This window comes from Ambystoma mexicanum, chromosome 7p, assembly GCF_040938575.1.
Source record: "Ambystoma mexicanum isolate Mex_15411 chromosome 7p, UKY_AmexF1_1, whole genome shotgun sequence".
Lineage (NCBI taxonomy): Eukaryota > Metazoa > Chordata > Amphibia > Caudata > Ambystomatidae > Ambystoma > Ambystoma mexicanum.
The window spans coordinates 166,051,327-166,066,220 of NC_090939.1; the positions used below are offsets into that span (position 1 = coordinate 166,051,327).

At 43.9% G+C, this 14,894-nt stretch overlaps 1 protein-coding gene across 1 annotated transcript in view; it reads right to left on the reverse strand.

Annotated features, from left to right (window-relative positions):
- Nucleotides 1-10,919, reverse strand: part of TMPRSS3 (transmembrane serine protease 3) — a 185,589-nt gene extending 174,670 nt beyond the window's left edge. The window contains exon 1 of the mRNA XM_069637338.1: nt 10,818-10,919. Within this exon, the coding sequence (XP_069493439.1) occupies nt 10,818-10,858 (41 nt within the window). The 5' untranslated portion in view covers nt 10,859-10,919. The remainder of the gene's footprint in view (nt 1-10,817) is intronic.
- Between the last annotated feature and the right edge of the window lie 3,975 nt (nt 10,920-14,894).

The following is a 14,894-nucleotide window of genomic DNA, read 5'->3' on the forward strand; positions in this document are numbered from 1 at the left end:
AGGTGATTTTCTTCCATTTTTCTTTTTAAGAGGCAGACTTCCTGGCCTAGCGTGTCCCTTTCCTGACCAAGAGCTTGAATTTGTGACGCCAGGTCGTCCCTTTGCCTTTGGAAGGCACCAGCTTTCTGGCGCTCCTGATCAAACTCTGCCTGGGTATCCAGGTCTTTCAGGATCAGTTTATTGCTCTCCTCTTTCTCTCTGTCTAGTTGGATTTGCAGGGTGGCTACCTGCTCTGTGCATGCCCTGTTGAAATTGATCTGTTGCTCCAGCTTTTTCTGGCTCTGCAATAGGGAGTCCAAACTGTCTTGGCGTTCCTTCTGCAAGGCCAGAATTCTGGTATCCTGGTCAGCCTTTTCCTGTTGCAGTATATCCATGTCCTCTTTTATTTTAATGATATACTGCCTATCATTTTCTGACTCCTGGCTCCTCTGCAGCCTCTGCTCAGAAGAGTCCAGATCAGATTGGGCCTTCTGTAATGCCAGCAGTTGCCTACTCGCCAGATCTTGGCCTTCAGTACATTTATCCTGCATGTCTCCTATATATAGGTACAGGTATGCCGCTATCCTAACCATCTTGTCTTGTTCATCCTTAGCTTTAGGAGCCATATATAGTTCACTCAGGGCCACATGTAAGGGACCCTGATCTCTCCATATATCTGACCCTGTTTCAGTGACCTGTTGCGTGATGGCCTGCAACCAGACCATGCGGTCCTGGTGAGTCCACTCACCTCTCACAAATAAATTATGTAAGAAGTGTTCTCTGGCTATTTTCATGTCTACTAAGGTCGTCATTCTAGAGATTGGTCTCTGTCCTGACTTACAGAAGTGTGCATTTTATTTTTGCAAAACAGACCTTTTCCTTAGAGCGTTCCTTTGAGGAGTGCTTTACAGCGTAACACAGCGTGGTGATCCGACCGGATATGTGTATCTGGTCAGTTGGCACGCTGTATTAATCTGCACAAGTGATAGATCTAACCCAAACGATCCCGGACGAGCCCTCAATTTGTAAGAGCATTCAATTCAACACTACAGCTAAGTCAATGCCTAGTCTGGGATACTGAATGGAAACCCTTATTGATATATCTTTACGTCCAGTTCATGCGTTCTGGATGACTACCCCTATATAACACCCCTCTCTTGGAATCCCCCTGACCCCACTGAGCCAAGAAGTAGTTCTGTTTTGCAAGTTTAAAAGGTTTATTTGAGAATTTAAACAATATATATATATATATATCACACTTTATAATAAATTAATAATTGAATATCACACTTAATCTGAGCAGTAATCAATAATGAATAGTCCGGCACTAGCACACTTCTTTATAATCAATGATGAGTGGTTATAGGATGGATAAGATAGCAACAATACTTTTATGGTTTCAAATGGATGCAGGGTGGAATGAAATTGCAGTACAGAAATACTCAATATGATTTCAACAAAACAATGTAATCACTTTTCTCTGGCAATCCACTCCCCCCTTTATGCAATGCAAGGAAATGGAAGGAAAGCACACAGTTCTCAGAAATGCAATCAAATGTAATTCAGTTCACCCCAGCAAGCTTAGACTACAGAAGATTGAAACACAGGCCCAAAATGCTTTTATATGTGCTGGCAATGAAGTGAAAAATATGCTAAAATGCTTTTATATGTGCTGGCAATGAAGTGAAAAATATGCTAAAATGCTTTTAATTCCCTCTAGAGGTTCAGGGTGAGTGGTATCTAGTTAATATTAGTCCAGGCTCACTCTAGCAATGATTTAGGATGGTTCTTAAGAGGAAAACGAATTTTTAGCAAGGAAAGCAAGGAAGCTGCTGTTTTCACACGTGGCTGGATTTTTAACCAAATCGCAAATTGCGGTAAAGTTCGCGAGTGCGAGAATCGTGATTACGGAGAAAGTATATGGTTCTAGACTCGTTGGAAAGGTGAGATTCTAAGCTTTCAGAGGAAAGTTAAACCAAGTTCCTAGCCCACACGGTTCCAGAGTTATGAACGATTTTGTGAAGGTTGTTTTTCGGATTTGAAATTTTAAAAGTTCAAAGCGACAGGTTACAGCTTGCAGCTAGAAAATGACAGGTGACAGCTTTTAGGCAGTTCTGGTTAGATTAAAATAGATTGAATTATATTATTTTAACTAAGAGATTGGTTCTGCACAGTTCTGCTAGGTACTCACAATATATTTTTGAATTAGGCCTCGCCACGGATCTGGTCAGGTTTTGGACTGGACTCCGGTCTGGTCTGGGTCTCTTCACAGTGATCTGGGTCAGCTCTCTGGTTCTGCTAACAGCGGTCTGGGTCAGCTCTGCTCTGCTGGTCTAGCCTCTCTGGATTCTGGATACTGCTCTGCTTTCTAGGTACTGCTACAGGTTCTGGAGATTGATGGATTTGAAGTCTGGATCTCTGGATGTTGTATGGTCCGGCAGCATGCTCCGCAGCAAATGGATTTGAATGTCTCTATCTGTCCTGACTGTCTGCTTTTATGTGTTTTGAAAGTGGGTGGAGAGGCTAGCTTTCTAGGCCCTACCCCTCTCCACTTGTCATTGGCCACTTCATCCTCTTCCCCTTGATTGGGGGAATGAAATGAAGTGTCATCGTGATGAGGTCTGTTTATGATACAGAGAACCCACCCCTGTCAAATTACACACAATCTATATTTTGACCCAAAAGACATATTTGCACAGGTACACATTTCTTTAAAATTACATGCACCCATCACATATCACAGGAGGTATACCCTGTCCAAATCTGCTCTTCCTGAGAGCTTGCATTGAGAAATGGCAACATTTGCACTTTTTAACTGGTTTTGCAATATCGGACATTAACCCAAATTTACACACATGTGCGCAAGGAGTATGGACATTAATTGATGAAGTGTCAGATTTTTAACATGCTTACATTTTAAGTAATACCTTCTTAACTGCTAGTTTGCCCCCAGATCATACCACCGGTTGTAAAAACCTCTTAAAATGTGGGCAGAAAAATCACATGAATTATGGTATCATTTAAATAATTTTCACAAGTCCGCTCTATGAATGATCCATCTTTTTAGAGTTATGTTCTGGCCCCAAAGGGGTGTGGTTTCCCCCTAGCACAAGGTTGAATTTCTGGTTTTTCCAGTTCTGCCAAGCCAGCTTGCTCTCACAGGCAGTGCTCCTCCCCTTTCCTTCCAGGAGGAAGCCACATTTACGACTCCCACCAATAAAACATTTGCCTGAGTCAGGACAGGGCTTTGTTCAATTTCCTGCAGAGCCCAGGTAATTCAATCAGAGAAGTGTCATATCCCTTTTGGTGGGAACAGCAAAAGGCAGCTAGGCCTGGGAACACAACTGTTGTGCAAGTGTCAACTCCTGTCGGGGGTAGCTGGTGGGCAGAATTCAGTTCCTTAAGCCAGGCCACAGCTAATGTCACTTTTAGTTACCCAGTTTAAGTCAAGACAATTTTTACATATGCAGCTAGAATGCTGATTCTAAGTTCAAAACTATGACATTTCAACAGTGACAAACTATGTGACACTCAAAAGTAGGTCACTCAGTTAATTTAAACATTTTCGATTTTGGTAGTTTTAAATCCAGTTTCAGTTAGGCTGCTGCAGACCTGCAGAGCTCAGACAGTCTTGTTATGAACATTCAAGTCACTTCAGAATATAACTTTACATTGTATCCACCTCTTAGTAAGTCTTTCTTTGGCCTGCTTTGGGTTCATTTATTCAGTTTTACACAAAAGTCTGTGGTTTTAAAACACTGGCTTTCTGATAGTGGTGAGTACTGGTAATGCAACCATTTTTGGGATTTTTCTTGGATTAATGCATTCCAAACAGGAATGGTTCTTACATGGTAGTAAATCCTTGCTTAACATTGTTTTGATGGGGCTCCTTACAGTAAAATGGTTATGTGGAACCCCACAAAAGGGTTGAATCTTTAAAGTGGTCCAGTGAGCCACGATTTCAGCAACTTTTTGACATCCGTAACAGTGGATTTTGTCAACAAAGATCTTTCTTTACACTGGTGGGTGGCAAGTTAGGTAACCATTTTGGTGTGCGCACAAACTGCGTGGTTCTCCTGGATTCTGGCGCACTTGTGGGCTTTTTGGCCATCTTGGATTTTCTAAGCCCACAGCACCAAATGTTGCAGCATGATAGCTCAAACGTGGGTCAGGACACCCAACACTAGTCAGGGGTGCAAATAGACTAAAATGTCATGGTCTGCTAACCCTTCAAATGTTGGCAGAGGGGCTAACTTCACAGACTGTGGGATAGGGGCAAACCTACCTGTTGGGGTATCTAATTTATGTACACATTCTAATGAGACTATTCTGGTGCGGCTTCATTGTTACATGCAGTTAACTCTCTCCTTCATGTCTGAAACCGCAAACATAAGGACTGTAGTGAGAAGGAGCTGCCCCCTGTACCCACTACCCTTTCAATCACTCTCCTGACATACAAGTGCTAACACCCCTTCATGATTTCAATTGCCTAAAAATGTATGCAGACAAATGCAGTTGCAAACAATGAAACGCTTTGCTTTCGTATTTGCTGGGCCTTTCTTAACATTTATCTTCTGCGTCCCGTCCCGTCCTGTCGTGCAACGTCTCTGTCGGTTAGCCAGGTCAAGTCAACATAACCCAAACCTTTGGTGCGGGGGGTTAAAGCTAAATATGCCTAATGGTTGTTGCACCACTGCTGCTAGTCTTCTCCTCACCACAATGGCAGCGTGGGTTCCTAGGTATGTCTGGGTTAAGGAGGGGATGGAAAGAGACGTGAGAGAGAGGGAAGTGGACAGAAGTGGCAGGGAAAAAGGGCTTGGGAGTCGGGCAGGGGGCAACGAGCAGAGTGAGACAGGGCCAGGGGACACAACGTGATAAAGAGGGGACCCCCTTCAAAAGAACTGGATAAGCTGAAGGGTAGAGGTAAAGGGGGAACCTTCGTTTGAGTAAAGAAAGCTATTTGATTTTGTGTGAATTGATTTTTGTGTTACTTATAACACGCAACTGGGCAGAATAACCTGCATTTGGGCCCAGATGGAATAAAAATGTGAACCAGGAAAACAAATCAGAAAAATAGACCCAGAGACATCATTGGACTAAATCGTTTTTCAAAGCATTGTGAAATTGCAGTAAGAAGGTCCTATTTCTGAGCTCAAGGGGAAGAGAATTCCACACTCCTGCTCCAAAACTGAGAAACCCCTATCAAGCCTTTGAACACAGCGAGAAGAGGGTATCTTCAATAGTTTTTTGTCCTCTGATCTGAGTGATCTCGTTGTTTGGTAAGAAGAGATCCTAGTTGCTATCTATGATGGAGCAAGACCGTTTACGCATTTATGTGTTAAACATAATAACTTAAAATCAATTCTTCCACCCACGGGTAGCCAATGTAAGGAGGCTTGATGAGTTGAAACTGATGAGAACTTCGAGAATTTAAAAATCAATGTAACAACTGCATTCTGAGCTAATTGTAGTCGTTGACGTTGGTGCTTGGGTAGGCCTACTAGAGTGCCATTTGCGTAATCTAGTTTAGAATTTACTAAAGAGCCCACCACCCCTGAGACATCAATTTGTGCCAGAAATGGAAGAACTGGTTGAAGTCATCAAAAGTGTGCTCTGAGACCCCCAACGGGCCCACAGAGTCGGGGTTTGCTCAGAGGCACTTTAAGACAAGATAGCGGCACCCGTGAGATGGATGGGGGTGCAGATTTAATACTCCAACACCAATCAATAAGGACAACTCAAACGGTTTGGCAAAGGGAGTCTGTTTAATGACAAGTACAAAAAACAAGGAATTATGAATATCAGCAATGGTGAGATCTTCCTTCTCGCTTCAACTCCAACGAACTTCATAAAGATTGTAACATTTATACTAAAAACTCAACATCATTGACGTGTAACACTCAAAAGTTAACATGCAATTCTATTGGTTAGGAAAAGGTAACTTTACTATAGGTACTATATCTGTATATGGCAAAGGAGTGAGGGGATTGGGTAAACACTTGTCAGGTGGGCATCTAAGCCCTACCTTTAAAATGACTACTGCAGATGTCACTAAATGTACGACGTCCTATTGGTTCCACTAACTATAGGACCCTAGATTATTTGGTCCATTTTGATTGGGTTGGGACCAACCCATGCATACTTTTCCACTTTGCTTAGCAGCATGCAGAATGGTTGGCCAGGTGCAAGGTGCCCCTTAGTTACCCGGCCTTCCTCCAGTCCTTGCTACAGTCAATCCTTACTTTAGTAGCCATGTGTCAATTATTTCACTGTGGTTGGCCTCGAGACTGCATCTTCTATCTGGAAAAGTTCTGATATCTTCGCCTGGCCTTGTGCCATGCGTAGGTGTGAGCTCCTGTTTTCGTCCGGCTCAGCTGGTCACGTGGTTCAGACACCGTGAATTTGCTTCTTCTTCCATCAATTTGCATATTTGATTCTTGTTTTGCCCACCACCTGCCTTCAGTTTCTTATCTCGACCTTTCAGAGGCAGGATAGGCAGGCTATACTGTTCTTAGTTTCAATTAGATGTAGCTACTGTTCGTCTTTTCTATTGGTACGACCTTGGCTTTCCTGCCACGAGTTGCCTCTGCTGAGTTTCGTTTCAGCCGCCTCTTCTCGTTTTTGCTAAATACAATGCTTTTCTTGTGTGGCCTTTAGTAACGTGGGTTGATTCTGCTTCTTGTGCAAAGTAGAAATATACTTATAATAAGGTGCTTCGTTTGAGGTAGAGTATGTATAGTGGCGTTTGCCGCACTATTCTTCTACTAAGCATAGCAAGCCGCACTGTTTTCTTAGCTTTCTTGCGGTTCCAAGCATATTTACAGGTGTAAACTGGTTGAATATCTTCATCTTGCTTACAGCTTAAGCTTCTTATATTTTGACATTGTTCTCTCACTTTAAGTTCACGATATCCTTATTCATGGCATTTCGTCTCTTTGCGTCATTCTCTGGTCATCATTTCTTCTATCTGTGAGTCCGTCCGGGGACTCGTGATGTCACCATTCATCTTCTATTAAGGCCTTTTTGGTTTCTTCAGGGACTGTACACAGACGATCTTCATTTCAGTTAATTTGCTGATATGGTTTTCTCAATGCATATCTTACGGTCCATGGTTTTCTTGGTACTGGTACGTCTTCAGGGACTGTACACAGACGATCTTCATTTCAGTTCATTTGCTGATATGGTTTTCTCAATGCATATATTACGGTCCATCGTTTTCTTGGTACTGGTACGTCCATAGGTGCTGTTCTTCTAATAAGCACTGGGCAGAGCCCTACCGCGGCTCTCTGCTGGTTTATTTGCTCATCATACGTCACATATCTTGGTGTAAACATTCCTGGTACTTCAAAATGGACGCTTGGAGTGCAGTGTTTATTTGGGACCTCCTCTACAAAGGGTATAAAAGATTGATTGAACAATGGAACCAATTTGGTAGTTGCAGCTCAAGTCGAGTTGACAGTAACAACCTAGGTTTTTAATCCAAGGGCATAGCTACAGGGTAATCCCTGGAGGGACTGCCCCTGGATCTTTCACTGAATGATTTGGTCATAACAATATAATTTTTGTCTTTATGCGGTTGAGTTGGAGTCTATTCAAGGTCATCCACTGTGCAATCTCATCAGTACATTGAGCAATATTTTCCAAAGACCTTGAGGGTCTGGCTTTCACCCCCGCGGTGGGAGCAGACATGGGTGGTAACAGTCCCCAGCCCTCTGCGCAGCCCTAATTTCACTCCGATCTGCTCAGGCTTGGACTGGCGGGCCGTTACGGGCCGTGTCCGCCACCACTGCGGCGGTGAAAGCCATATACCCGTCTTCTTTAGTGTTCACTATGCTGCTTTTGGGCATTTTCCGTTTAGACTCTTATGATATAATAGTCTCTTTGTAAAGCAGACAGGCAACCTATGTGGCCTCTCTAGCGCTCCATAAAACTTCAAAAATAAATAATAAATCTCACCCCACATCTAGTTTCAATGTAACCCATTGCACGTTCTGAATGAATGGGCTACTGTGGACGTGTCTCTTCTTCCTTAGAAGAGTATAGCACTTTTCTACCAGTACATACAGGCTGGGGGGATGGATCAGGGGCAACATTCTCACCTTAGAAACATGATGATGCCTGCAACATGGGCTTGATTCCCAAGACGCTGCACAAGTCTCCACCCAACGTGGTATAAATCACCAATAAAGTCATATATTATTCTTTAATAAATAATTGCATACAAAATAAATTATGATTGTCTCAATCTATGCACCAGCTACTCTTCTGAGGAGTTTCGAAACTCTGAAGCAACAAAACTAAGAGTAAGTGCCAAGATAAGGGCAAGTTGCTGCCTTTCGAGTGACCTCGATTCCCAGATGCCGCAGTGAATGAGTCAAACACTGAAGGGAACGGTATTGCCCCAAAATAACAAAAAAGAATTGCTGAATGCACGCTTTCTGCGCATTCCGCATAGTTGAAAATTACGAATCCCAAAATGCCGGACTAGGTGAGCGGAGGTTGCACGGCTGCCCCGTTCTCCTAGCTCAGGATTATGGGCTTCGAGGGTTGCCAGGGGTGTCCCCCGCATACATTAAAGGGAAAGCTGGGGGCAAATTAACAGATTCCCAAAAAGTCAAGTTTCAAAATGCAACCAAGTTGGCTTTGCAATTTTAAACTCAAGCTTTTTCGGAATGCTGTGTTTTAACGTAGATCCAAGGGAACATTGGCACAAGGGCGCCTCCTCTACCTCAGGCATGAGAGGTCCAATGGAAGCTCGTACAGAATTTCTGCACCACTTTTGACCTTAAAGAACTCCAAGACTAGAACTTCATGCTAGTGGGCTTCAAAGTGTTGGCTGGGGGGGCAGGGAGATTCTGGGAGGTTCCTGAGGGGCAAGTCTTTAAGTGGGAGGACTGCTCTGCATAGAAAACATAAGCAGCTCAAGCATGTGGGGGAGCTCAGCATAAAAGGTTTGGAAACCACTGCTTCATGATGAGACTCTAGCCCTGACCTACCAGTGGTTGGTTGCATATACTGCACAGTTTGGACATTTTATGCTTTATTTTCCAGTGTATGGGTACACTTTCTCCATGACCTTGTGACTTCATCGACTGGAAATTAAATTCTTTGCCAATTTGAAGTGTGCTGTATGTGTCTTACATCCCTCCTCACCTTCTTGAGGTTTAAGCCTTAGGTTCACACAAGGCACCACTAGATGAGCAGATGGTTGCTTTTGGGGGAAGTGCTATACCGTGATGCGGGGGGGGCGTTCCGCTTTCTTCTGTCTACCACCACGTTACAGGCTGCTGACCTCCTCACTAAGACAACAGGTATTTAAGCATGGTTCATAATGAGAAAAGGAAGTTGTAAGGTGATTGATCGGAGGAGAGAACCTGAAGGATAGCCCGGGAGGATAGCTCAGGGGCAAGAAGCCGAAGTAAGACGACAGACACGGAGCACCACATGTTCGATCCCCGGGTCTGCGCTTGGAAACCTCTGGGTATTAAGCGTGTTATAAATAACATATCATATCATATCAAATATGGATCACGACAACGCCAACTTTACAACGGATGTACAGACCTCACACTGAGAGTGCAACTTGATAAAATTCTTCTGGCAAATAAACAGAAATATCTCCTGCTTGGGGGAACAGCACAAGGGTTTGCAACAGATCGATTAAGATTCACGGATGCTTGCTTAGGGGCCTTGAGAGTCAGATCCAGTTATGTGTTTGTTCACAAAAAGACTCCAGACATAAATTTGCATGCAATTAAAACCAATAAAGGAACTTTGCATATTCGCAGGTTGTACAGAAAGCCAGAATTACAAAAGAGAAACAGGAAGATAGCATTACGTTCAAGAACCAATTTGGTCACCAAACTCTTTAACGGAAACGATAAAAAAAATGCATAAAAAATCGGTTCCATTCATATGGATCGGCACATCAAAAATCCCTTATACTTCATATTTATCACAATATTGAAAAATATGAAATATCACCTAGTGTGTTTACATCAAACAGACACTGTTAAATGAATGATCCGCTTGGGATTACATCAGGCAAAGACACAATAAAATGTAAGAGCAATTTTATACACTATTTTTTTAAATCATTCATAAAACAGTTTGGCTGGCCCCGCCCCTTTCTTCGTCGGTTGCCTACGGAACGCCAGACATGGTGCATCACCAAAGGACTTTCAGTGAGTACTCACAAGCTCATGGGATGCAACCAGGTGTTGATACATGCGTCAAACTACTGAATGAGAAGGTGAGCAGAAAAATGGGGAGGAGAGCTGTGTGAAATGGATCGTGTGTGCCACATGCTTCAGTTTCAATGATCTGCTGTGGCAAGGTCGGTGAAACTACACTGCAGACAGAAACTTGCCTCTGTGTGTTCTTGTATCACCAAAGAAGACAGAGGACCTAAGGTTGGCGGTATGGGAGAAAAGTGGCAGTGCGGAAAAAAGGTGGCAGTAATTTACCTGCAGTTCCAAGCTGCTGGTAATTCTGACACCCCACCACCAAATAATGCTGCTATTACCAGTGCCGGTAATACCGGCAATTCCCCCCATGGAGTCCAATAGGACTCCATGGAATGGGGAATATCCACCCTTACTGGTACTTGTAATCGGCCAGTATTACTGGCAGACCAAGTGCTGATACCGGACTTACTGGCGAGGTACCACCAAACGTATGATGAGGTTGAGAGATTTTTCAAGCCACTTTCACCAGTAAAAGAAAAACAGAATCTCACAAAGGAATCTGTTTTTTTTCTCCGAATGTTGCCTATGCTCAGTAAACACAGCACATATTATTGCATTTCAAAGAGTGCCCAAAGATCCTTAAAGCCTTACCTTGAAAAACCGAGCTGCGTACAGGTCATGTTTCCATACATGACTTTCCAGTCGTCCGAACAGATGGTTCTCCAGGTGCCAGACGTGAAAACCTGGAGCACTGCGTTGGTTCCACTCAACCGGACTGGAGCATTGAAAGGAAAAGAGCAATGAGTCATTTACACTGGACCGCCTATCTTGGCCTATCCTGTGGTACTCAGTGAGTACTCCAGGGCAGGTTAGACAACCTATTAATATTCGGGGGCGCGCTGCCGCCCAGATCTCAGGGGAGTGGTAACGAAAAGGTTAATAACATGGTTAGAAAATGGTTTCCCCAGAGGGGGCCGGGAGCAGCCGTGTACCCAGTGTACCGGGTTGCAACTGGTGCTCTCACTACCAGGCCAGAGAGGGGAACACTCTATCCTTTTCCTCCCCAGTCCTGCTGCAAAAACAAAAGCATGTTAAGAGGTCTGCAAACAAGGTTAACAAGAGTGGGCTACCAACCCGAGGCCCCCTAGGAAGAGCAATCCGTTCAACCCAAATAGTACAAGAAAGAAAACACAACACCGGAAATATGTTCAATCCATTGAGGGCATTTTTACAATTCGTCATGAAACATACATTCATTACCAACCAATGTTACCTAAGAAGTAGGAGCACATTTATATGAGCAAAGGCCGTTTGTTAAAAAAAAAACGCATGGGTCAGAATTCCGTTTAGTCAGATAACAGCTTTTTAATTCTGATATAAATTTATCATTCCACCTGCTCTAATAGCCACAGCCAACATGTGTTTCGAGACTCCCTGGGCCCTTTCTCAAGGCTAAAAAATGTCAACAAACTATTGATGTAAACTAAGGATAATCTGGCATAAAATGATACAACCTATTTCAAACACAAATGTAAACAAAAGCTAGATGGCTTCAGAATGTACATCGTCAAGCAATAGACCCCACAATGATCCACCTGACACTGGTTCCTGTGTGGACACATGAGTGCACACAAGAGATCAAGTCATTAGAACCTCGATGTCTCCTATCAAAGATTCAAGCATTTCTGCCTGTATCGAAAATGATACATAGTTGCACACCATGTTTAATTGTTCTGACCTGCTTAAGTTACTTTGATGAGTACCTTTCAATATCTCATAGTGTACAGTCAATGGGTCTATTTTCTGAAGTAGAAATAAATAGACCATGTTGTATAATAACACATTTTGAAGTTCTTGCAAACTAATATTGTTTCAAAGTACATTCTCATTGGATCTTGATTCTAGAAATAAGAAACAAATTACCTCTCTTGAACTCGTGGAAAATGTACTAGATTCATATTTAGAAGACTTTATAGCTGGTAATGCCACACAAGTTTGCCAGTTCTACACCATTAAGAAGCAATTAACGTACAACATCTGTGATTATCGTGAATGTGGCTGTAGAACCACGGGTTCAACAGTTTTCCCTCTCTCTCACACACTCTCACTCTCTCTCAACGTCTCTCTCACTCTCTTTCTCTGACTCTCTAGCTCTGCTGAGTACAGCTGGATAAGTTAATTAAAGAAGGCATGGCATTATCCAAGGAACTCCCCATGTATGACTGGCCTACATTGTTGCAGCACATCTAGATATGTTTTCTTACTGTGTCACAGTATTTGTCACTTGCTATAAAGGCAAAACCAAAAGGATAATGTTCTTTGTGTCATTCTGGCAGATGCAGCATGTACTTTTCCCTATAGTTTAATTACTGAAATGTTGGTAAAAGCAAACCTGAGTATGTTCTTATGTGTGAATGAAGGCATATTTTGGTGTAGCCAGCATGGCCATTTATGGGCAAAGTCAGCAGAATATTGCCTAATTTCCATTGGAAAATGCTCCTGTGCACTGTTGGTGACTTGCCATCTAATGGGATTTTTCATGTGTTACAATGCACAACCAAATGTAATCTGTGTAGCTTTGGACCTAATTTTTCAAAGAAAGTGTGCTGTAAATTTCACTGTTTTAACTCATCATTTAAAAAAATGTTTCTGTGGGAGAACCTTTACCTCCCCCGAAACTCCCTTGGTTGATTTGCACTCGCTCACGAGGCTCAGTCTCTCATCCATATTTGTGCAAAACAATTACGTCCCCTCATACAACTTCACCAGCCGCCACTAGCATCAACACCCTTTGTTCCACAAAGTCCACAGTTCCACTACCCCTGGCCCCACTTCAAGCACTGTGTCCGCCCACTCCCCTTCACAGGCCTGGGTTTGGTATCATCTATTCACTGCTGCACCACGCCACTCATTATACCGCAACGCCTCCCTCATGTACACAGCACCTTCTTTCTGCTCCCCTTCCTGAGCAACGCTCGGCTGTTTGCGCCAACTCACGTGTGTGTGCGTCCCTTGTTTCAGAACTGCTTTCACCTGTTTCAGAACCTGTATGTCAGCCATTCCTGTTCTTTCTTTGGCCACACAAGCTGTCTCCTTTTTGGGTGTTTCACCCCGAACCAACCCGCTCGCTCAGGGTGATGCGCATATACTTCACTGGATCAAAATATATATATGTTGTATTTCTTTATATTTATATACAGGAGGAACAATGCTCTTTTGATCACAAAAGAATGAACAATACATAATAAATCAGATTTGATAGGAAGCAGTGAGCTTCTTACAATGTAGTGAGTTTGAGGGACATTCTGACCAGGTTGTAGAGGAGAGTAAATGGAGCAGTCACCGGAGACAACACATACGTGGACAAACATAAACATAGACTAAGGGCAACCAACATTGGACATTTTTGAGTGCAGGTAGGCGGTACGGCCTGCTGTGCTTGGGATGGGGCCATAATGCGTGAATTGCTAGAGGGGAGGTAGAGAAAGTGAGGGACAGAGGCAGGTTAGAAGCAAGGGAAAAATGTTAGCTAGCAGGCAGATGAGAGGTAGATTGTGAGGGTAGCTTGGAGGCGAGGAGGTAGGCTTTTAGTTTGGTTTTGGACAAATCCATGTGGACTGTTTCTCGGTTGTCCGTGGGAAGGGAATCCCATACAAGTGGAGCAGGAAGAGAGAAGGAGCAGAAGCTCATTCTATGCACTCCCTGTATTTCTAAGTGCAGGTCCAGCGGATGTACCTCCGTTAACGCAGCATAAAGGAATTCTGGGACACATTGGCCAGTGTCATTGCAATCCCTCCTCTCAGCTTCCCACTAAAGCCAACACGGTTAAGATTAGGGCAATGCGAATGCTTGTCAGAGTGGTCTATGCGCAGCTTGTGTTCTGTGGTGTTTACATGAAGCATGTCAATCAGATCTGCCTCCTTTGCCAATTGATCGTCGACAGATGAGGTGAGCAGATAGCTCCTCCCCCAGAAGCCCTGGCAGACACTAACCCCTCCAACACTCTGCTAGGCGCAGACACCGGTGGTGCTGCATGTACTGTACCATCAAACCTTAGGGTGACACCACAACAACAAAGGTTTTGCAATACGCAATGCCCCCTTCATCATGGTCACACATGATGCCCAGCAAGGTTTCCCCCTCCGCCTCCCTTAAACTTACAGAATGTCAGGCTACTGTTGCCTCGCCCCTCAACCCCCATAGCTGTCACCCCTTCAGCAGTCAAAATGGCCACTGTGCCGCGCACTGGTGGTGGCTGAAGAGTGGCAGGGGGCAGGGGTTGAGTGCGGTGGGGTGGAGAGGTAACAAGGACGGACCTGCGGCATCTTTCGGCAGGTTGGGTCGGCCTTGGAAGTACCCGGAGAGTTTGAGCAGGTTAGCGGCGAAGGAGGGGAAATGGTAGCAGTGGTGGGGGGAGTACGCAGCTAACTTCCAATCATGAGATCCGGCCCGTGTTTGAAGAAAACTCATTGCCTCATGCACCTACCCCAGGTGCTAATTGATAATAAAACCTATTGTTTCAAAACCCTCGCAGAAGCCTGACTATTGTTGCCATTCTTATTCGCTCAGAGCAAGGTCATTGCCCAGTCGGTATTAGCACAATCATTTAATAAAGCAAACACTTGTGAGAAGAGAGAGTGAAAACAATCCCAGGCTGCCAAATCAGCAGGCAGCTTTCACCTAGAGGTGACTTGAGGGAGGAGTGGAAGAGGACAGAGCGACTCCTTA